The sequence below is a fragment of the Oncorhynchus mykiss genome, chromosome 19 (genome assembly GCF_013265735.2).
Source record: "Oncorhynchus mykiss isolate Arlee chromosome 19, USDA_OmykA_1.1, whole genome shotgun sequence".
Classification (NCBI taxonomy): Eukaryota; Metazoa; Chordata; class Actinopteri; order Salmoniformes; family Salmonidae; genus Oncorhynchus; species Oncorhynchus mykiss.
This window is the reverse complement of record NC_048583.1, coordinates 9,118,352-9,140,137: the sequence shown is the minus strand read 5'-3', so window position 1 is coordinate 9,140,137 and position 21,786 is coordinate 9,118,352. Positions and strand designations below refer to the sequence as shown.

At 41.6% G+C, this 21,786-nt stretch overlaps 2 protein-coding genes across 3 annotated transcripts; both read left to right on the top strand.

The window, feature by feature from the left end:
• The first annotated feature begins 1,888 nt into the window (after positions 1-1,888).
• On the top strand, positions 1,889-5,949 carry LOC118936446 (CD209 antigen-like protein A). Its single transcript, XM_036954179.1, has 4 exons — positions 1,889-2,199; positions 3,717-3,883; positions 4,033-4,136; positions 5,093-5,949. Exons 1-4 carry the CDS (start codon positions 2,130-2,132, stop codon positions 5,232-5,234), a joined length of 483 nt encoding a protein of 160 aa, XP_036810074.1. The 5' UTR covers positions 1,889-2,129; the 3' UTR covers positions 5,235-5,949.
• Positions 5,950-10,773: 4,824 nt separating this feature from the next.
• LOC110497245 (CD209 antigen-like protein E) lies at positions 10,774-18,375 on the top strand. 2 transcript variants are annotated; one of them, XM_036954169.1, is made up of 6 exons: positions 10,783-11,672; positions 12,555-12,650; positions 12,952-13,191; positions 14,215-14,411; positions 14,935-15,047; positions 17,456-18,375. In XM_036954169.1, exons 1-6 carry the CDS (start codon positions 11,570-11,572, stop codon positions 17,601-17,603), a joined length of 897 nt encoding a protein of 298 aa, XP_036810064.1. In that variant the 5' UTR covers positions 10,783-11,569; the 3' UTR covers positions 17,604-18,375. The 2 variants fall into 2 exon arrangements, with proteins under 2 accessions (XP_036810065.1, XP_036810064.1); XM_036954170.1 differs by lacking the exon at positions 12,952-13,191 and having other exon boundaries at positions 10,774-11,672.
• The last annotated feature ends 3,411 nt before the right edge of the window (positions 18,376-21,786 follow it).

Genomic DNA, 21,786 nt, shown 5'->3' with positions numbered 1-21,786 from the left:
ACACTAAAATGTATCAATTCAATGTATTTTTTTTCTTCAGCTATTGAAAGTATTAGGAACTATTTAAATATGATTAATTGAAAATAACCTTTTTAAACAACAACACATTGGAAACCCAGACTGAGGAGCTGGAGAAATGCAATCACTCTCAAAATCAAAGAGAGAGCTACAGTATTTCACCTTTATTTACCTAGGCAAGGCAAGTTTAGAACAAACTCTAATTTTTAATGATGGCTTAGGAACTGCCTGTTCAGGGACAGAACAACAGATTTGTACCTTGTCAGCTCAGGGATTTGAACTTGCAGCCTTTTAGTTATTAGTCCAATGCTCTAACCACTAGGCTAACCTGCCACCCCAGTGTGTCTGCAAGGAGTGACCATCCATGATCAAAATGATAGTTTGAACCATTTGAGGCTGTGCAGTGTTTGTTTACATTTCCATAGTTTATAATTCCATGGTAAAACAAGTTTATATTTGGGTTCTGATGGGGCTAGACAATTAAACTAAGCTCATGAGGTATTTCTCAGTCACATTTTTAAAGAATCAATTCAGTAAATATTATGAATTTAAATGTGTAAAAAATTGTAAATACAGAACTTGCAAATTGACCCTTTAAATCATGCTATGACTATATTGTATTACTTTGGTAATTTCTTCATACATTTGCTTCCTGTTTATCAGATTGGAGATGACCGCAAGGTTGAGTAAACTGTTGCTGCCAACCCTCAAATTGGGGGAAAACCAGTGACACATTGGAAATGTTTGGTTAGGGATGTGTGTTATCTTTTAATTTGAATCATTAGTGATGATGGTGTGTGTGTGTCTGTCGGCGCGTGTGTGTGTGTGTGTGTGTGTGTGTGTGTGTGTGTGTGTGTGTGTGTGTGTGTGTGTGTGTGTGTGTCTGTCGGCGTGTGTGTGTGTGTGTGTGTGTGTGTGTGTGTGTGTGTGTGTGTGTGTGTGTGTGTGTGTGTGTGTGTGTGTGTGCGTGTCTGCCTGTGTTTCTCTGCAGATGGAAGACTAAGACTCTACAGGCTGGCTGCTGGGTGTTTAGGAGTGCTGTGTGTTCTACAAGTCACTCTCAACATCTCCCTGAGGCTGGCTTTCTGTGAGTGAGTCTGTGTCCCAAATGACACCCTATTAGCGCTCTGGTCAAACGTAATGCACTATATAGGGTATAGGGTGCCATTTGGGACTCTATCTCATTTGGGACACTTTTCCCATTTGGGACACTATTCCATGTGTAGTGCATTACTTTTGACCAGGGCCCATAGGACAGATATGTATTTTATTATCACACCATAGTTCTGTACTTACAGTGCAAGGATCATAATTCAGACTTGATGTTACATAATGTTGTTGTTGACATGGTCCATGAAAAAAGTAGTATGTACTGTAACTGGTACACTTGGCCTTGTGTACGTCACTGAAAATGGTGAACAATGTAAACACCACAACCAGGACTGTGTTCCAAATAGCACCCTATCCTCTTTAAAAGGCACTACTTTTGACCAGGGTACATAGGGCTTTGGTCCTCGGTATTGCACTACAGAAGGAATAGGGTGTCATTTGGGACGCATCACATGCAGGAACTTCTTTGTTTTTCAGCTGGCTCTAACGAAGAGAGAAACCAGTTAGAGACCTGTTACAACACCACCAGCCTGCCGCAAGACAGAGACCAGTCAGATACCAGTAGTCGTGTCATTGACCTGTGTACAGAAAGAGACCAGCTGCAGAAGGAGAGAGACCAGTGCCGGAAGAACATGAACCAGCTAAAGAGGATGAGAGGCCAGTTACAGAGTGAGAGAGACCAGTTACAGAGTGAGAGAGACCAGTTACAGAGTGAGAGAGACCAGTTACTAAAGGAGAGAGACCAGTTACAGAGTGAGAGAGACCAGTTACTAAAGAAGAGAGACCAGTTACAGAGTGAGAGAGACCAGTTACTAAAGGAGAGAGACCAGTTACTTAAGGAGAGAGACCAGTTACAGAGTGAGAGAGACCAGTTACTAAAGGAGAGAGACCAGTTACAGAGTGAGAGAGACCAGTTACAGAGTGAGAGAGACCAGTCAGAGAAAACAGATGACAAAATACAGTTACAGGAGCGTAATAATGCCCTGACTAAAGACAGGGACATGTTGAGAGACAGGGTCAGTGTTCTGACCAATGAGAAGGTGGCGCTGGAGAAGAGGCTCTCTGTGAGTGGTAAGTAGTCAAGTCAGACACTAGGGCTGCATCCCTCTTCTCTACCCTTCATTCTCCTGAAGGGTGAATTTACAGTCTGACCTCAAAGACTAGACGTAACATAGTAAAAGTAAATCTGTGGCACTTAAATTACTGTGATATGTTACGTTTGGTATAGTTACAAAAGAGAGAAGGTTACTTAAGGCAAAAAAAGAAGGGATGTAAAGGTTTTCCTCCTCTTCCTCTGAAGAGGAGAGGCGAGAAGGATCGGAGGACCAATATGCGGCGTGGTAAGTGTCCATGGTTCTTTTAATAAGAAATACTCAACATGAACACAACTGATACAAAGAACAATGAACGTGAAAGGAACGAAAACCAAAACAGTACCGTGTGGTGAAAAACACAGACATGGAAACAAACACCCACAAACAAACAGTGCAACCCAGGCTACCTAAGTATGATTCTCAATCAGAGACAACTAATGACACCTGCCTCTGATTGAGAACCATACTAGGCCAAAACATAGAAATCCCGAAATCATAGAAAAAACAAACATAGACTGCCCACCCCAACTCACGCCCTGACCATACTAAATAAATACAAAACAAAGGAAATACAGGTCAGAACGTGACAAGGGAAGATGGGTGGCCATATGATGGAACTGTCTATCAACTCAAAGATTGTGTGTTCGATTCACATCATGGACGACATCAGTATTTTTAACTTATTAGCAACTTTGCAACTACTTACTACTTTTTATCTACTTTGTAACTATAAACTTAACATGTGAGCTAACCATTCCCATAACCTTAACATAACCCCTAACCCTAAACTTAATCCCTAAAACCTAGCCTAGATAATGTTAGCAACCGACCCACATAGCTAACATTGTCACGACTTCCGCCGAGGTTGGCTCTCCTGCCCGTTCGGGCGGTGCTCGGCGGTCGTCGTCACCGTCCTACTAGCCACTACCGATCCCTTTTCGTGTATCTGTTGGTTTTGTCTGATTGGTTGCACCTGTGTGTTGTTTAGTTAATTAGTGTCTGTATATAATGTAGGTTGTCCCACCCTTGTTTTGTGCGGGATTGTTTATGTTGTCATTCATTTCGTCTATCGGTGGTTTTGTGTTTCTTATTCTCCGGTTAGTCTGTTATCCTGTGTTGGATAATTTCACCCTGTGTGTGTTTGGGTTGACCGTGTTTGTTTTGTTCACCGGAGAATAAAACTTTATATCGCTATCTGCTCTCTGCGCCTGATTCCACCCACCTTGATTAGACGTGACAAACATTAGCCACAACAAAGTGAAATTCATAACATATCATACAAAATTGACGATGGACATCGACAAATTAATACAGACTATGTGAGATTTTACATATCATACTAACGTTTACCATGTTACATTTGTTGCTGAGACACTGTGTGCTGTGCACACCAATCATGGATTTACCAATAGTTAAATGACAATGTGAATGAAAATATTCAGTACAATAAACACGTGTTATATATTTCACATATTATGTCAATTTCTTCAACAGAGCAAAATATTTGTCCGAAAATGTGCAATTGTTGTCCGGAGGGTTGGAGGCTGTTGGGATCCAGCTGTTACTTCCTGTCGACTCAGAGGAAAACCTGGGAAGAGAGCAGACTGGATTGTATGAACAGAGGAGCAAACCTGATGATCATAAACAGCGAGGAGGAACGAGTGAGTGAGTGAGTGAGTGAGTGAGTGAGTGAGTGAGTGAGTGAGTGAGTGAGTGAGAATCAAATGTAATTGGTCAGTAATGTATCTTCCAGTACTTAACACATGCAGTCTATAGTAGTTGACAATATCAGTATCTTTCTCAACAACAGAGGTTTCTCTGTGGCCTCAACAAGATTGTCTGGATTGGTCTGACTGACTCCGTTACTGGGAGGACACGGAAATGGATGCGTGGCACACCACTGACCACGGCAAGGTAAGAGTCTATAATGCTCTAATAACAATGACCACCCCAAGGTAAGAGTCTAATGCTCTAATAACACTGACCACCCCAAGGTAAGAGACTACAGCTCTATAATAACACTGACCACCCCAAGGTAAGAGACTACTGCTATATAATTACACTGACCACCCCAAGGTAAGAGACTACTGCTCTATAATAACACTGACCACCCCAAGGTAAGAGAATACTGCTCTATAATAACACTGACCACCCCAAGGTAAGAGACTACTGCTCTAATAACACTGACCACCCCAAGGTAAGAGACTACTGCTCTATAATAACACTGACCACCCCAAGGTAAGAGACTACTGCTCTAATAACACTGACCACCCCAAGGTAAGAGACTACTGCTCTATAATAACAATGACCACCCCAAGGTAAGAGACTACTGCTCTAATAACACTGACCACTCCAAGGTAAGAGACTCCTGCTCTATAATAACACTGACCACCCCAAGGTAAGAGACTACTGCTCTATAATAACACTGACCACCCCAATGTAAGAGACTACTGCTCTATAATAACACTGACCACCCCAAGGTAAGAGACTACTGCTCTATAATAACACTGACCACTCCAAGGTAAGAGACTAATGCTCTGTAATAACACTGACCACCCCAAGGTAAGAGACTACTGCTCTATAATAACACTGACCACTCCAAGGTAAGAGACTACTACTCTATAATAACACTTACCAGGCAAGTCAGTTAAGAACAAATTATTATCTACAATGATGACCTACCCCGTCCAAAACAGGACGACGCTGGGCCAATTATGCGCCGCCCTATGGGACTCCCAATCTCGGCCGGATGTGATACAGACTACTGCTCTCTAATAACACTGACCACAGTTTAAGCAGTCTAACTCTGTGTTGTTCATACTCTGGGTTCTGAGAGAGTGATCAGTGTAACTCTGTTGTTTCTACTGCAGCTATTGGAGGAGTGGAGGCCCTTATGGTGGTGGAGTGGAGAACTGTGTGGTGGTACGTTACTGGTCATCAGGATACAGAGAAGGGTGGAACTATCAGTGTTCATATACACAGTTCTGGATGTGTGAAAAAGGCCTCTTGTAGGTACTGCTGTTTAAGGAACTCTGAAGACGGATTCTATATTTTGTTAGAATGGCATTCTGAACTAGACGTTGGAAAGAAAGGCACACACACACACACACACACACACACACACACACACATACAAGCATGAACACATACAAAACAAATGAGGTATATATCACCCAATAGCTGTTGTCAATGTTTAAATGTACAGTTCATTATGTATCATTGCATGTAGGTTGTACACAATTTTCTCTCTCTACCTCTACCTTTCTCATGTTGATGGTTGTTTACACGGTTGAAAGGTTACGTGATGATTCCACCTAGTGGTTAACGTGAGAGATGGACTCACCATAGAGTTGAAAAAGTGGTATTACAGACTGGCCTACTGGCTTTTCCTCAATTCATCCTTCCTCGATTACTCCTCGCATCCTCTCTCCTCCCCTCCTTCTCAAAACACATTGGAGAATACATTCATCGGGGAGGGACCTTCTCCTCTAATAGGGGTGAGGAGGAGAGGATTTTATGTTAAGATTTAGATGAGTGTGTAGACACACCACACTCTAAAATGCTTGTATTCATTGTTTTTATTAGCAACATGTCATGTGATTTGCCATGCTTCCGCTAAGTTCATTAATAATTTTTCTCTATTTTTTTCATGATCGATTATTATCATCAATCCCTTTTATAATGAGAAGAACAAAGGCACAGATTAATAAATAAATGAACAATGTCCCCTGACGTCTACCAGCTTTCTGATTGAATGTGATTGGATCGTTTAAGTGCGACCTGCAGTTGGACACAGACGACAGAACAGGACTTAGAGGACACACACTGTGTGCAGGCAGACACGCACACATGCACGAACGCACACTGTGAAGTTCCCCTTTTAAACCTCTGATAAAGATGCAGACAGATTTCTTACACACACTTCTGAATACTTTCTCACACTGATGTCACACATATACCACACAGCATAGATAGGACAAAAGGCCCCTATATGGCCATCGATGGCCAGTCACGGAGTGCAAGCCATAACGTGTCTTCCTTATGAACAACAACACAAGCAGGACTCGCAAAATATGACGTCCTGCTTGAAGGTGATTGGATACGTAAGACATTCTATCAACTGAAGTGCACTACAGACAGACAGACATCAGAGAGGTACCAGTGGAGACACACTTCAGAGTAACTACTCAACTACTAGTAATCATACAGTAGATATTACCATTAGGAGTCAGTTAGAAAGGTAATCATACAGTAGATATTACCATTAGGAGTCAGATAGAAAGGTAATCATACAGTAGATATTACCATTAGTAGATACTAGATATTATCATTAGGAGTCAGATAGAAAGGTAATCATACAGTAGATTTTACCATGAGGAGTCACTTCCCCAAGTAGACCAGGAAGTTTCTCAGGAATCAGATAAAAGGTGAAAAGAAGTAAAAGAAGGTGACCAGCTACAGACCAATTACAACAACCTGACTGAGGAGAGGCCAGCTGCTGACCAATTACAACAACCTGACTGAGGAGAGGCCAGCTGCTGACCAATTACAACAACCTGACTGAGGAGAGGCCAGCTGCTGACCAATTACAACAACCTGACTGAGGAGAGGCCAGCTGCTGACCAATTACAACAACCTGACTGAGGAGAGGCCAGCTGCTGACCAATTACAACAACCTGACTGAGGAGAGGCCAGCTGCTGACCAATTACAACAACATGACTGAGGAGAGGCCAGCTGCTGATAAATTACAACAACCTGACTGAGGAGAGGCCAGCTGCTGACCAATTACGACAACATGACTGAGGAGAGGCCAGCTGCTGACCAATTACAACAACATGACTGAGGAGAGGCCAGCTGCTGACCAATTACAACAACATGACTGAGGAGAGGCCAGCTGCTGACCAATTACAACAACATGACTGAGGAGAGGCCAGCTGCTGACCAATTACAACAACATGACTGAGGAGAGGCCAGCTGCTGACCAATTACGACAACATGACTGAGGAGAGAGATCAGTTACAGACCAGTAACAACAACCTGACTGAGGAGAATGACCAGCTACAGACCAGTTCCAGCAACCTGATTAAAGAGAGAGACCGGCTACAGAGCAGATACAACAACCTGACTGAGGTGAGATAACCATCTACAGACCAATTACAACAACCAGACTAAAGAGAGAGACCTTTTACACAACAATTACAACACCCTGGGCCTCCCGGGTGGCACAGTGGTTAAGGGCGCTGTACTGCAGCACCAGCTGTGCCATCAGAGACTCTGGGTTTGCGCCCAGACACTGTCGTAACCGGCCGCAACCGGGAGGTCCGTGGGGCGACGCACAATTGGCCTAGCGTTGTCCGGGTTAGGGAGGGGTTGGCCGGTAGGGATTTCCTTGTCTCATCGCGCAACAGCGACTCCTGTTGCGGGCCGGGCGCAGTGCCCGCTAACCAAGGTTGCCAGGTGCACAGTGTTTCCTCCGACACATTGGTGCGGCTGGCTTCCAGGTTGGATGCGCGCTGTGTTAAGAAGCAGTGCGGCTTGGTTGGGTTGTGTATCGGAGGACGCATGACTTTCAACCTTTGTCTCTCCCGAGCCCGTACGGGAGTTGTAGCAATGAGACAAGATAGTAGCTACTAAACAATTGGATACCACGAAATTGGGGAGAAAAACGGGGTAAAATTTGATTTTAAAAATTAATAATTACAACACCCTGACTAAAGGGAGAGACATGCTACAGACCTATTACAACAACCAAATTAAAGAGATAGATCAGCTGGAGAAGGAGTAGAAGATATAGCAGAGGAGATACAGTGCCTTGCGAAAGTATTCGGCCCCCTTGAACTTTGCGACCTTTTGCCACATTTCAGGCTTCAAACATAAAGATATAAAACTGTATTTTTTTGTGAAGAATCAACAACAAGTGGGACACAATCATGAAGTGGAACGACATTTATTGGATATTTCAAACTTTTTTAACAAATCAAAAACTGAAAAATTGGGCGTGCAAAATTATTCAGCCCCCTTAAGTTAATACTTTGTAGCGCCACCTTTTGCTGCGATTACAGCTGTAAGTCGCTTGGGGTATGTCTCTATCAGTTTTGCACATCGAGAGACTGACATTTTTTCCCATTCCTCCTTGCAAAACAGCTCGAGCTCAGTGAGGTTGGATGGAGAGCATTTGTGAACAGCAGTTTTCAGTTCTTTCCACAGATTCTCGATTGGATTCAGGTCTGGACTTTGACTTGGCCATTCTAACACCTGGATATGTTTATTTTTGAACCATTCCATTGTAGATTTTGCTTTATGTTTTGGATCATTGTCTTGTTGGAAGACAAATCTCCGTCCCAGTCTCAGGTCTTTTGCAGACTCCATCAGGTTTTCTTCCAGAATGGTCCTGTATTTGGCTCCATCCATCTTCCCATCAATTTTAACCATCTTCCCTGTCCCTGCTGAAGAAAAGCAGGCCCAAACCATGATGCTGCCACCACCATGTTTGACAGTGGGGATGGTGTGTTCAGCTGTGTTGCTTTTACGCCAAACATAACGTTTTGCATTGTTGCCAAAAAGTTCAATTTTGGTTTCATCTGACCAGAGCACCTTCTTCCACATGTTTGGTGTGTCTCCCAGGTGGCTTGTGGCAAACTTTAAACGACACTTTTTATGGATATCTTTAAGAAATGGCTTTCTTCTTGCCACTCTTCCATAAAGGCCAGATTTGTGCAATATACGACTGATTGTTGTCCTATGGACAGAGTCTCCCACCTCAGCTGTAGATCTCTGCAGTTCATCCAGAGTGATCATGGGCCTCTTGGCTGCATCTCTGATCAGTCTTCTCCTTGTATGAGCTGAAAGTTTAGAGGGACGGCCAGGTCTTGGTAGATTTGCAGTGGTCTGATACTCCTTCCATTTCAATATTATCGCTTGCACAGTGCTCCTTGGGATGTTTAAAGCTTGGGAAATCTTTTTGTATCCAAATCCGGCTTTAAACTTCTTCACAGCAGTATCTCGGACCTGCCTGGTGTGTTCCTTGTTCTTCATGATGCTCTCTGCGCTTTTGACGGGCCTCTGAGACTATCACAGTGCAGGTGCATTTATACGGAGACTTGATTACACACAGGTGGATTGTATTTATCATCATTAGTCATTTAGGTCAACATTGGATCATTCAGAGATCCTCACTGAACTTCTGGAGAGAGTTTGCTGCACTGAAAGTAAAGGGGCTGAATAATTTTGCACGCCCAATTTTTCAGTTTTTGATTTGTTAAAAAAGTTTGAAATATCCAATAAATGTCGTTCCACTTCATGATTGTGTCCCATTTGTTGTTGATTCTTCACAAAATACAGTTTTATATCTTTACGTTTGAAGCCTGAAATGTGGCAAAAGGTCGCAAAGTTCAAGGGGGCCGAATACTTTCGCAAGGCACTGTAGGAAGAGAGGAGATAGGAAGAGAGGAATCTAGGAAAGACTAATTGAGATAGAGCCTTAGTTTCAGAGAGAGACATCGAGAAAAAATAAGAATTTTAGGAGAATGAGGAAGGGAGGAAAAAAATACAAATAATTATTTTGTTTAGATTTAGAGTATGTAGACATGCTGTATTCTGTAAAATTCTTCTTAATTATTTTTATTAGCAACATTGCCATAGGCTTATGCTTAGTTTTAAAAAATGTTTTCATAAAACAGTGTGACCTGCAGTTGGACACGCACACAGAAGGCGGAACAGTACTGAGAGCATACACACACACACACACACACACACTAAAATTCTGAGAAAGATGCTGACATAGATTTACCCCACACACTTCTGAATAACTCTTCACACTGACATCACACACTTCTGAATAACTCCTTACACTGATGTCACACACTTCTGAATAACTGAATAACTCCTTACACTGATGTCACACACTTCTGAATAACTGAATAACTCCTTACACTGATGAATAACTCCTTACACTGATGAATAACTCCTTACACTGATGAATAACTCCTTACACTGATGAATAACTCCTTACACTGATGAATAACTCCTTACACTCCTTACCCTCTGGAGAGCCTTGCGGTTATGGGCGGAGCAGTTGCCTACCAGGCGGTGATACAGCCCGACAGGATGCTCTCGATTGTGCATCTGTAGAAGTTTGTGAGTGCTTTTGGTGACAAGCCAAATTTCTTCAGCCTCCTGAGGTTGAAGAGGTGCTGCTGCGCCTTCTTCACGGCGCTGTCTGTGTGGGTGGACCAATTCAGTTTGTCCGTGATGTGTACGCAGAGGAACTTAAAACTTACTACCCTCTACACTACTGTCCCATCGATGTGGATAGGGGGGTGCTCCCTCTGCTGTTTCCTGAAGTCCACAATCATCTCCTTTGTTTTGTTGACGTTGAGCGTGAGGTTATTTTCCTGACACCACACTCCGAGGGCCCTCACCTCCTCCCTGTAGGACGTCTCGTCGTTGTTGGTAATCAAGCCTACCACTGTAGTGTCGTCCGCAAACTTGATGATAGAGTTGGAGGCGTGCATGGCCACACAGTCGTGGGTGAACAGGGAGTACAGGAGAGGGCTCAGAACGCACGTTATGTCAAATAGGAGAGATTTATGAAAATGTTTTATTGTAAAAAGTTTCATTTGTTTAATTCTTCTATTTGAAAATGTATTTAGACGTCTTGTTTTTGACCCAGATCAATTAACATAGTAAACAGCATCATCTTAGTTAATTTATTAATTTACTAGACCTACTGTTGACCAATAATAACTTGTGTTTGGGTTGACAAATCACTTATATTATTAGGCCAAAAAAACATGAATGAGAGCTAGAAATAATGTACGGAACAGAATGAACAAGGAATGAAGAGGACGATAAACACAACTGTCTGGTCCACAAGGCTGAATCTCAAATGGCATCCTATTCCCTATGTAGTGCAGATAAAGAGAATATGGTGCCATTTGTTTCACATCGCAATAGTCTCCTTCTTATTGGTGGATAGAGACTTGACACATTATAACACCTAGAGCCTTCTTATTGGTGGATAGAGACTTGAAACATCCTGTCACCAGCTGTGGGCCACAGACAGAGAACAGAGAAGTACAGGATTTAGACACATTAGACCAACTACTGAGTCAGTTAGAAAGTTAATCATACAGTAGATGTTACCATTAGGAGTCAGTTAGAAAGGTAATCATACAGTAGATATTACCATTAGGAGTCAGTTAGAAAGGTAATCATACAGTAAGTTAATACAGTAAGTAAAAGTAACTTAGAATCATAGATATTACAATAAGATGTCAGACAGACTTAATTAGTTGATTTATTGATTGATTGGTGTAATCATTGATATCCGGTACGGTTAGTTAAGATGGCCGAGTACGTCAACAAACAGGTGATTGAATTCAACAAAGTTTCTGAAGAAAACCGGAACAGATTAACGAGGAGCGTGAAGACTGAGACCCATCTCTCAGGTAAGAACTAAGTATTCTAAGTATCTTAGTGTCTCACACAGTAGCTGAGGCACGCAGGCAGGTCTGCACGTACAAACCAAACGCATTTACACACTAATACCACAGACTAGAAAAACACTTGTAAATTTGTATTGTTCTGTCTTCTGGGTGTTTCAGTTAGAATGGAACATGGTGTTCAAAACCTGCTGGGGTCACGTTCACCAAAATGTATCAATTCAATGTATTTTTTTACTTCAGTTTTTAGAACTATTTAAATAAGATTAATTGAAAATATTAAAAAATTAGCCACAACACATTGGACACCCTGCCTGAAAAGCTGGAGAAATGTAATCACTCTCAAATTCATAGAGAGAGCTACAGTATGTCTGCAAGGAGTGACCATCCATGATCAAAATGATAGTTTGAACCATGAGGCTACATACACAGTGTTAGTTTACATTTCCATAGTTTATAATTCCATGGTAAAACAAGTTTATATTTGGGTTCTGATGGGGCTAGACAATTAAACTAAGATCATGAGGTATTTCTATGTTACATTTTTAAAGAATCAATTTGGTAAATATCATTCATTTAAATTGATGTTTAAATTGCTATAAAAATCACAGATTGACCCTTTAAATCATGCTACGTCTATATTGTGTAACTTTAGTCATTTCTTCATACAGTAGCTTCCTTTTTGTCTGATGTGAGATGACCACACTCTTGAGCAAACTGCTGCTGAAAAACCAATGACACGTTGGAAATGTTTGGTTCTCAGAATTAGTAATGGATCTGTGGGATGATGTGTGTTCTGTTTAAATCTGAATCATTAATGATGATGGTGTTTGTGTGTGTGTGCGTGTGCGTGTGTGTCTGTTGCCGTGTGTGTGTGTTCCTCTGCAGATGGAAGACTAAGAATCTACAGGCTGGCTGCTGTGTGTTTTGGAGTGCTGTGTGTTCTACAAGTCACTCTCAACATCTCCCTGAGACTGGATTTCTGTGAGTGAGGCTTTCCTCGTTTATAATGCACTACATTTGAACAGGGCCATTAGGACAGATATGAATGTCATTGTCACACCATAGTTCTGTTGCCACAAACCAAGGATCACAATTCAGACTTACAGACATTACATAGCTTATGGGACCCGTAGTTTGACAGTATTGTTGAAACACAAACTAAAAGAATGACAACACCACAACCATTATGTCCCAAATAGCGTCCTATGCTCTTTGACCAGGGCACATAGGGCACTAAGGAAGGAATAGGGTGTCATTTGGGAACCAATTCCCTGTCTTTCAGTCCACTCCAACAGAGAGAGAGAGCAGTTAAACGGCTGTTACAACACCACTATGATGGATCTGTGTACAGAGAGAGACCAGTGCCGGATGAACAGAAACCAGCTAGAGAGGGAGAGAGACAAAGTGAAAATGGACAAAAAACAGTTACTGGAGCGTTACACTGCCCTGGCTACAGAACGGGACAGGTTGAGAAACAGGGTCAGTCTTCTGACCAATGAGAAGGTGGTGCTCTCTAGCTGTGGTAAGTTGTCAAGTCAGTCACTAGGGCTGCGTCCCATTCTCTACCCTTCCTTCTCCTGAAGTGTATACTTGTTCAGTCATGAATTTAAATGCATTGGACTGGTGCAAGCATATTCATTTAAATCGATGTGGAAGTGTACACTTCGGGAGAAGGGTTTAGCATTGGAATTTAACCCCTGTGTGCACCCTCGTTATGGATTTACACATGGTTAATGACAATGTTAGAATTTGTTGTTTAATACTTGTTACAGACAGTATACTGTACAGTATTTCTCTGACAGAGCTAAACATTTATCAGAAAATCTGGAAAACCTGACTTGAAGGAAATCTGTCCCAATAATCTATTTTTTCTCCAGATGTGTGCACTTGTTCACTTCCCTTCATGGATTTAAAATAAATGACTGGTGTAAGGTTCTTATTTTTCAGACTAAACAACCCACGGACACTAGAGAAGCTTCAACCAAGTTGAATTCTTCCCAAAGGTTCTGTACAGCTGTAATCAGACAACCCAACATTTGTTCCATCCAGATATTTATATCCCAGTTAAGACACTCCCTCTTTCCAATCCTTACATTTTATGGTCCAACAGGAAGAGAGTAAAGAGGGTAACAGGATACCAAACCTTTATTACTCCCTTATGAGAATCTGTCCTCACCTCCTGACCTCAACCCCTCCTTCATCTAATCCACAGATGTCCATCTGTCTCCCCCGTATCAACATGTTGCTCTCCTCTTCTCCATCCAACACATTCCACAGCTATCTGTCTTTCTACAGAGACCCAGTCTCTTTTATTATACTATGTGTCTGATCTATCATGTCTTTAATATCTCGATGTTCAAAATGTTGAATCCAACACTGGTATATGGGAATTGTCTCTAGCACCCATGTCTACAACACTGCTTTTAGATTTGTGTGATGTAGTGAACGAGCGCACACTTCAAGAGAAAGAAGAGATTTTTGGAACGCAACCCAGATCTGAATATTTGAAAAACAATATTGCGGACACTGTCTGTGTTGTCTCTAGGTACTGGAAGAGTGGTGGAAGGGAGTGGCATGGCAGTCCAAACGATGAGGACTGTGTTAAAGTGTCCTAAAGGATGGAGGATGTTGGGATCCAGCTGTTACTTCTTGTCTACTGAGAGGAAAACCTGGGAGGAGAGCAAAATGGATTGTTTGGCGAGAGGAGCAGACCTGGTGATCATAAACAGCAGACAGGAACAGGTGAGAGAGGGGAGGGGGAGAGAGATTTGATGTGGATCTCTTTTAGTCTTCATTTGGACTAATCTTCCAAGAGTCCTTCAACATGAAATTACCATTTATATTACGATCATATTTTCACATATAACACGTTGTTACTAACAGACATAATACACTGACATATTGACCAGATAAATACTGTAACAGTCTAAAAAGACAGATTGATTCCTCATCTACCATAGTCCAGCACAACTTCCCTATGTGTTATATTTAAATGGTTTAAAGTATTGTTTAAATGTATATATTGTAAGGTTTCTGGTTTGCTCAGTTAGAGACAGAAGAGAAGAGAGAGAGAGAGAGAGAGAGAGAGAGAGAGAGAGAGAGAGAGAGAGAGAGAGAGGAATTGTGTGAGAGAGATAGAGAGAGAGAGAGAGGGATTGTGAGAGAGAGTGATTGAGAGAGAGAGAGTGATTGAGAGAGAGAGAGATTGTGAGAGAGAGTGTGTGTGTGTCATGATGTTTAGAATAACTTTATTCAACCCTAACAGAAGTTGTTGTACCAGCTGGATGGTGATGCAGATCTCCTGGTCTGGATTGGTCTGACTGACTCCGTTAATGAGGGGTCCTGGAAGTGGGTGGACGGCACACCACTGACCACATCGTAAGAGAAATTACTAATTTTATAATACGGCTCTAACATCTGGATAGCATTTAGGATGATGTTTCTACCACAGTATCTGACAGTGTCTGACAATTTCACTTATGTGTCCTGTTCTCAGTGGTGATTTTAGCATGTAAATCTTGGTGGGGAAAACTCAACAATTATTTTGGGATGAATGCCAGCAAAGCTGGCATGGGACATTATTACAGTATTCTCCCTGTACACCAAGTCAGAACCGGGGGCATATAATCAAATAAGCATTTAAGCAGACAATGAAAGCTCTTACAATATTCAATGATTACATTTCTCTAAAACAAGCTATAGGCTACATGTGCATCACCAAGTCAGAACAGTAGGCTAAATTATGAGGGGGAAAGGGACCAAAGTATTAGGATGAGACACATGGACTACTAACAGCTTACTACACAACACCCACGTAGTATTACTTTCTTAGCTTCAGTCTACATATCTCCCCGACATATTACATCATTTATGCAGCACCATATAAGACCTTTTTCACACCCTCTCCACAGAATAGCAGGCTGCGGTCGCAAAATAGGGATTGCTTTGCAACGCTTGCAGTTAGCCATTGTTTCCTTACAAACCACTCCTTGTTGAATTTGCGATTTCTGAATTGCTGTGTAATGTTTATGTCCAATGGCCGATGATCACCGATACGTTTTATCTATAATTTCTCTTCATATGACAAGGATTTAAAAGGAATTGCCAGTAGATTGTCGACGTGATTCATGATGATGACTGCTCGTCTAGCTTGCTAGATAAGATTTTTAAAGTATGATGTCCAATCAAAGCTACGGTAGATGTAACGTGATTTGTCATTTATCTGTGGCCAATGACCTTGAGCTTTCTTGGATGGGCACTTTAATGTAAATCTACGGCAGCACCCAAGGGGGCTTGAACTGCCTAGCTTTCTCTGTAGATTCTGCTGTGACGTAGTGTCCCCATGAGTGACAGAACACTGAGCCAATCACGGCACAATTAAAGAACTCTACCAACCCCTACGCCCGGTATATTCCGCTGGCTGCCCCTCCACCACAGAAAGCCCTGAGCTATGCTGAAACACCTGTATACCTGGAACATGGAAATTCCCTCTAGTGCGCATCCCTACACCAACCCAATTCTTTTAGATTTGTGGGAAGTTGTGGAAGAGCTCACACTTCAGGAGAAAGGAGAGATTATTGTAACGCAACCCAGATCTGAATATTTGAAAAAACAACATAGCGGACACTGTAACTGTGTGTACTACATGCTTAATGAGTATATACTAGTAGTTAATTTTAGTGTACTGGAAACGAACAGTATCGTTTCAGTTGAGCGTACTAGACAGAGCGTTGTCTGTCTATCGGAAGTTGAGGCTGTTGCTATGCAACCTCTTGCTAGCTTATTTGTATAACTAATGACTAGCTAAACTTTTTACGATTTTTGGTGTGTTCGTAAATTACATTTGGATGGCAGCGTGTGCTCTGGGCATTCGTAAATCCAGAGCTTTTCGCTCTCGGAGAGTTCAAAGCGCACGCTGGACGCTCTGGCCAAGGACTAGGGTTGATCCGAGCATTCAACGGCAGTCAAGCACCCAAGCTAACTGGCTAACATTGGCTAGCTATGAGAAACACCTCACTTAGACCGTTTTACTCGCCCTAGCAGAACTGGTTAGGCTGTTTTCATGTTATCCAGAGTGTTGGTGACTAACTGTGCTGATCGCAACAATGAATTACTGACAACCGGCCATATTCAAAAGGTGTTGAGCGTTTTTTACGTAAATTCATCAGTTATTCTGCGCGAGAGTGCTCTAAAATCAGAGTAGATAGTTAGATTGAACAATGTCCATTGAAACGCACAACGATTATACCACTTAGTTAAGAATGATGTGAATAATCAAGTCAATAAACGTTGGGTAGTCAGATAGTGAATATACTGACTGGTACGTTCGATGTACTAGTAGCAAACTAACGTTATGTAGATAGCTAACATACCGGTACATACTGCTGTATTGCTATGCTATATGTAAGGATAGCGTAGCAAATAAATTGTCAGCCAACATAACGTGTAACGTAACTTATTTGAAACGTCGTTACTTTATTACATTGCTCAACATTTTCTTAACATTTTTCAGAATTAGTTAAATTAATGAATTAGTATCTGCTCTCTTCGGACTTTGGCTAAATATTTTCTGCCATTTTTTTCTTATCTGAAAACGTTGTGAAGCCACGACCATTTTCTAAAGAATTGCATTATGGGCCCTAAAAGTAGAGAAACAGATTGTATACTACGTATATTGGAAGTACGACTTCCGGGAACTTTTGGCATACTAACTCTATCCATACTATGACCAATAATGGTGATGTTAGTATGAGTAGTCGAACACAGCTTGTGTGTGTTGTTTCTAGGTACTGGAAGACTGGTAAGCCGGACCATGGTGGTACCAACAACAAGGATTGTGTCGAGGTCAACCATCGGGACAACGTTTTGGCCAACTGGAACGATGCACCATGCAACCACACGCTGCATTGGATCTGTGAAAAATTACAGAAATAGCTACATATAGGTCAAATCCACATCTTGTTTAGATGTGTTTATTTTATTGTTGCACATTAACATTTTCCCTAGGATTGTGTAATTAACTGAGCACATGCATTTGCATGGTACATGGTATTATCTTTCTGTCTTTCAGCTGTAATTCATTTTTGGCAATATATTATTGGCAGACTTTTGGATCAGTCACAATACTGTATTGTTTTCAGCTTTGTCCTTTTCCCTCTAAACAGTTTATCCATATTACTTCTATGAAATGGTATTGTACCATCTAATCCGCTGTGAGATATATTTTCATCTGATTCAATCTGGTGTCCAAAACCGAAAGTAAAAGACCATAAGACAGATCTACCGCTTCCTAGACCGCTTATGTTGCTTATGCCTGGAATCGGCCCGACACACACAAACACATGTACGCACGCATTTAAACCTCAGTAAAGTTTCAGTTTTATAGCAGCATCTATGCCAGGGTTGCCCAATCATTTTCCTGAAGAGCCTTCAAACTCAACTCTGGATGTCGAAGCCAGTTCCACTGCAAGTTTTTTATTGTTCCCTTATAATTAGGGACTGATTTAGACCTGGCACACCAGGTGGGTGCAATTAATTATCAGGTAGAAAAGAAAACCAGCAGACTCTGGATCTCGTAAGGGTAAGAATTGAATACCCCTGCTGTGGAGCAGAGCTCTCCAACCCTAATCCTGTAGAAGTACCGTCCTGTAGGTTCACACTCCAACCCTGTTCCCGGAGAGCTACTGTCCTGTAGGTTCTCACTTCAATCCTGTTCCTGGAGAGCTACTGTCCTGTAGGTTCTCACTTCAACCCTGTTCCTGGAGAGCTACCGTCCTGTAGGTTCTCACTCCAACTCTGTTCCTGAAAAGCTACTGTCCTGTAGGTTCTCACTCCAACCCTGTTCCTGGAGAGCTACTGTCCTGTAGGTTCTCACTCCAACCCTGTTCCTGGAGAGCTACCGTCCTGTAGGTTCTCACTCCAACTCTGTTCCTGAAGAGCTACTGTCCTGTAGGTTCTCACTCCAACCCTGTTCCTGGAGAGCTACCATCCTGTAGGTTTTCACTCCAACCCTGTTCCTGGAGAGCTACCGTCCTGTAGGTTCTCACTCCAACCCTGTTCCTGAAGAGCTACTGTCCTGTAGGTTCTCACTCCAACCCTGTTCCTGAAGAGCTACTGTCCTGTAGGTTCTCACTCCAACCCTGTTCCTGGAGAGCTACCGCCCTGTAGGTTCTCACTCCAACTCTGTTCCTGGAGAGCTACTGTCCTGTAGGTTCTCACTCCAACCCTGTTCTTGGAGAGCTACCGTCCTGTAGGTTCTCACTCCAACCCTGTTCCTGGAGAGCTACGATCCTGTAGGTTTTAGCTCCAATCCTAATAATGTAGAGCACCTGACTACAATAATTAGCTGTTGAAAAAATGAATCAGGTCAATTAAAACTGAGGTTGGAGCGGAGACCTGGTTGCTCTCCAGGAACAGGGTTGGAGTTAAAACCTACTGGAGGGTAGGTCTCCAAGAACATGGTTGGAGTTAAAACCTACTGGAGGGTATCTCTCCAGGAACAGGGTTGGAGTTAAAACCTACTGGAGGGTATCTCTCCAGGAACAGGGTTGGAGTTAAAACCTACTGGAGGGTAGGTCTCCAAGAACATGGTTGGCGTTAAAACTTACTGGAGGGTATCTCTCCAGGAAGTATTTGTAAAATTATCGACAAAATGTGGTTGTATGTTTTTTAACATAGAAAAAATTACTTAAAGAAATATACTTTGATTAAAAATATGTATTTTTTAACATGTGAACTCAGTGAATTACCATTTAGGCTTTCAAACTTGTTGATCTGGTACTAAGCATACAGAAGGTAGGTCTAGTCACAGACACAATTACTGTACTTCACCCCCACATGGTCTGAGCCATATCATCACTCTTAGCCTACCTTTACCAAGAGGTATATACAGTCACGTCCAAATTTTGCTATATACTTTGAAAAAAATAAAACTTCTAAATAAATAAAAATTGCAAGAAGATAAGGGTCAACATTATTGTCACCTCTGTTTTAAAATACTCCAGCACCCCCCCACTCTGCGAGGATAACAACACTGAGACTAGTCTGTTTAAAAATACTCCAGCACCCTCCCTCTGTGAGGATAACAACACTGAGACTAGTCTGTTTTAAATACTCCAGCACCCTCCCTCTGTGAGGATAACAACACTGAGACTAGTCTGTTTAAAATACTCCAGCACCCTCCCTCTGTGAGGATAACAACACTGAGACTGGTCTGTTTAAAATACTCCAGCACCCTCCCTCTGCGAGGATAACAACACTGAGACTAGTCTGTTTAAAAATACTCCAGCACCCTCCCTCTGTGAGGATAGCAACACTGAGACTAGTCTGTTTAAAAATACTCCAGCACCCTCCCTCTGTGAGGATAGCAACACTGAGACTAGTCTGTTTAAAATACTCCAGCACCCTCCCTCTGTGAGGATAACAACACTGAGACTAGTTTGTTTAAAAATACTCCAGCACCCTCCCTCTGTGAGGATAGCAACACTGAGAGTAGTCTATTTGCAATGTATAAGTACCCATTAGGTACAAGTAAGTTCCCCTCAAGATACAGTTAATTTTAACTATCTAAATCCTGTGTTACACCTAGTAATTACATTGTACTTATGCAGATACTACATGTACTCTGTGGTGTACTAGTGGGTTTATCCCCCCCACTTGGTTGTCACAATGGGTAACATACACATTAGTTATAAACTACATGTTTTATTTTAATCAGGGATGACACCCATATGCCAGACCCCAGTCAGTGAGGTTGACCTTAATCTGATCTGTTTCTGTCAACTCAACCAAGTTAACCCCGGCAAGTGTTAGAAACAACATCGAGTGGAGATTTTGAAGAGTGCATTCAAGGGTAGGTAATTAGAGCCTCCAACCTTCGTAACTCGAACACCCAGGACATCGGTCTACGAGAGATGACAGCCTTGTGACAGTTGTTACTGAATCGGATGCAGTGGCGAAGAAACAGACTTGTACATATGTAACAGGTATGCTAACAAACATGCCTCGTTACACCTCTGTAATTACAGACAGTAATTACAATCAGTTACATGTTATTATTACAGTGTAACTTTCAGTTATTAAAATGAACTAAAATGCTTGTTACAGTGTAATTATACATGTCATTACACTGTAATAAGGACCCGTTCAAGTGAAGATCACCGATTTGTCAACCAATTAATGTCAACAAAATGATTAGGTAACATTTCATTAAATAACTTAATAAGTTTTTAATGTTAGAGAGAATCATTTTAAACGCATGATGCTGGATAAATCACCAATAATCATTTTCAGATCATTTTTGTTGACCTAAATCTCTGCGTTAACTTCCTGGGACAACTCAACAAATGACAGAGCACACCTTTAATCTTAGCATGTTGAGTATCACAACACAGACTATTACAGCAACGCTATACAGACTATTACAGCAACGCTATACAGACTATTACAGTAACGCTATACAGACTATTACAGTATCGCAATACAGACTATTACAGTAACGCTATACAGACTATTACAGTATCACTACACAGACTATTACAGTATCGCTATACAGACTATTACAGCAACGCTATACAGACTATTACAGTAACGCTATACAGACTATTACAGTAACGCTATACAGACTATTACAGCAACGCTATACAGACTATTACAGTATCGCAATACAGACTATTACAGTATCACTACACAGACTATTACAGTATCGCAATACAGACTATTACAGTAACGCTATACAGACTATTACAGTATCGCTATACAGACTATTACAGAAACGGTATACAGACCATTACAGTAACGCTATACAGACTATTACAGTATCGCAATACAGACTATTACAGTATCACAACACAGACTATTAGAGTATTGCAATACTATTACAGTATCACTACACAGACGATTACAACATCGCTATACAGACTATTACAGCATCGCTATACAGACTATTACAGTATCACAACACAGACTATTACAGTATCGCAATACAGACTATTACAGTATCGCAATACAGACTATTACAGTATCGCAAAACAGACTATTACAGCATCGCTATACAGACTATTACAGTAACGCTATACAGACTATTACAGCATCGCTATACAGACTATTACAGCATCGC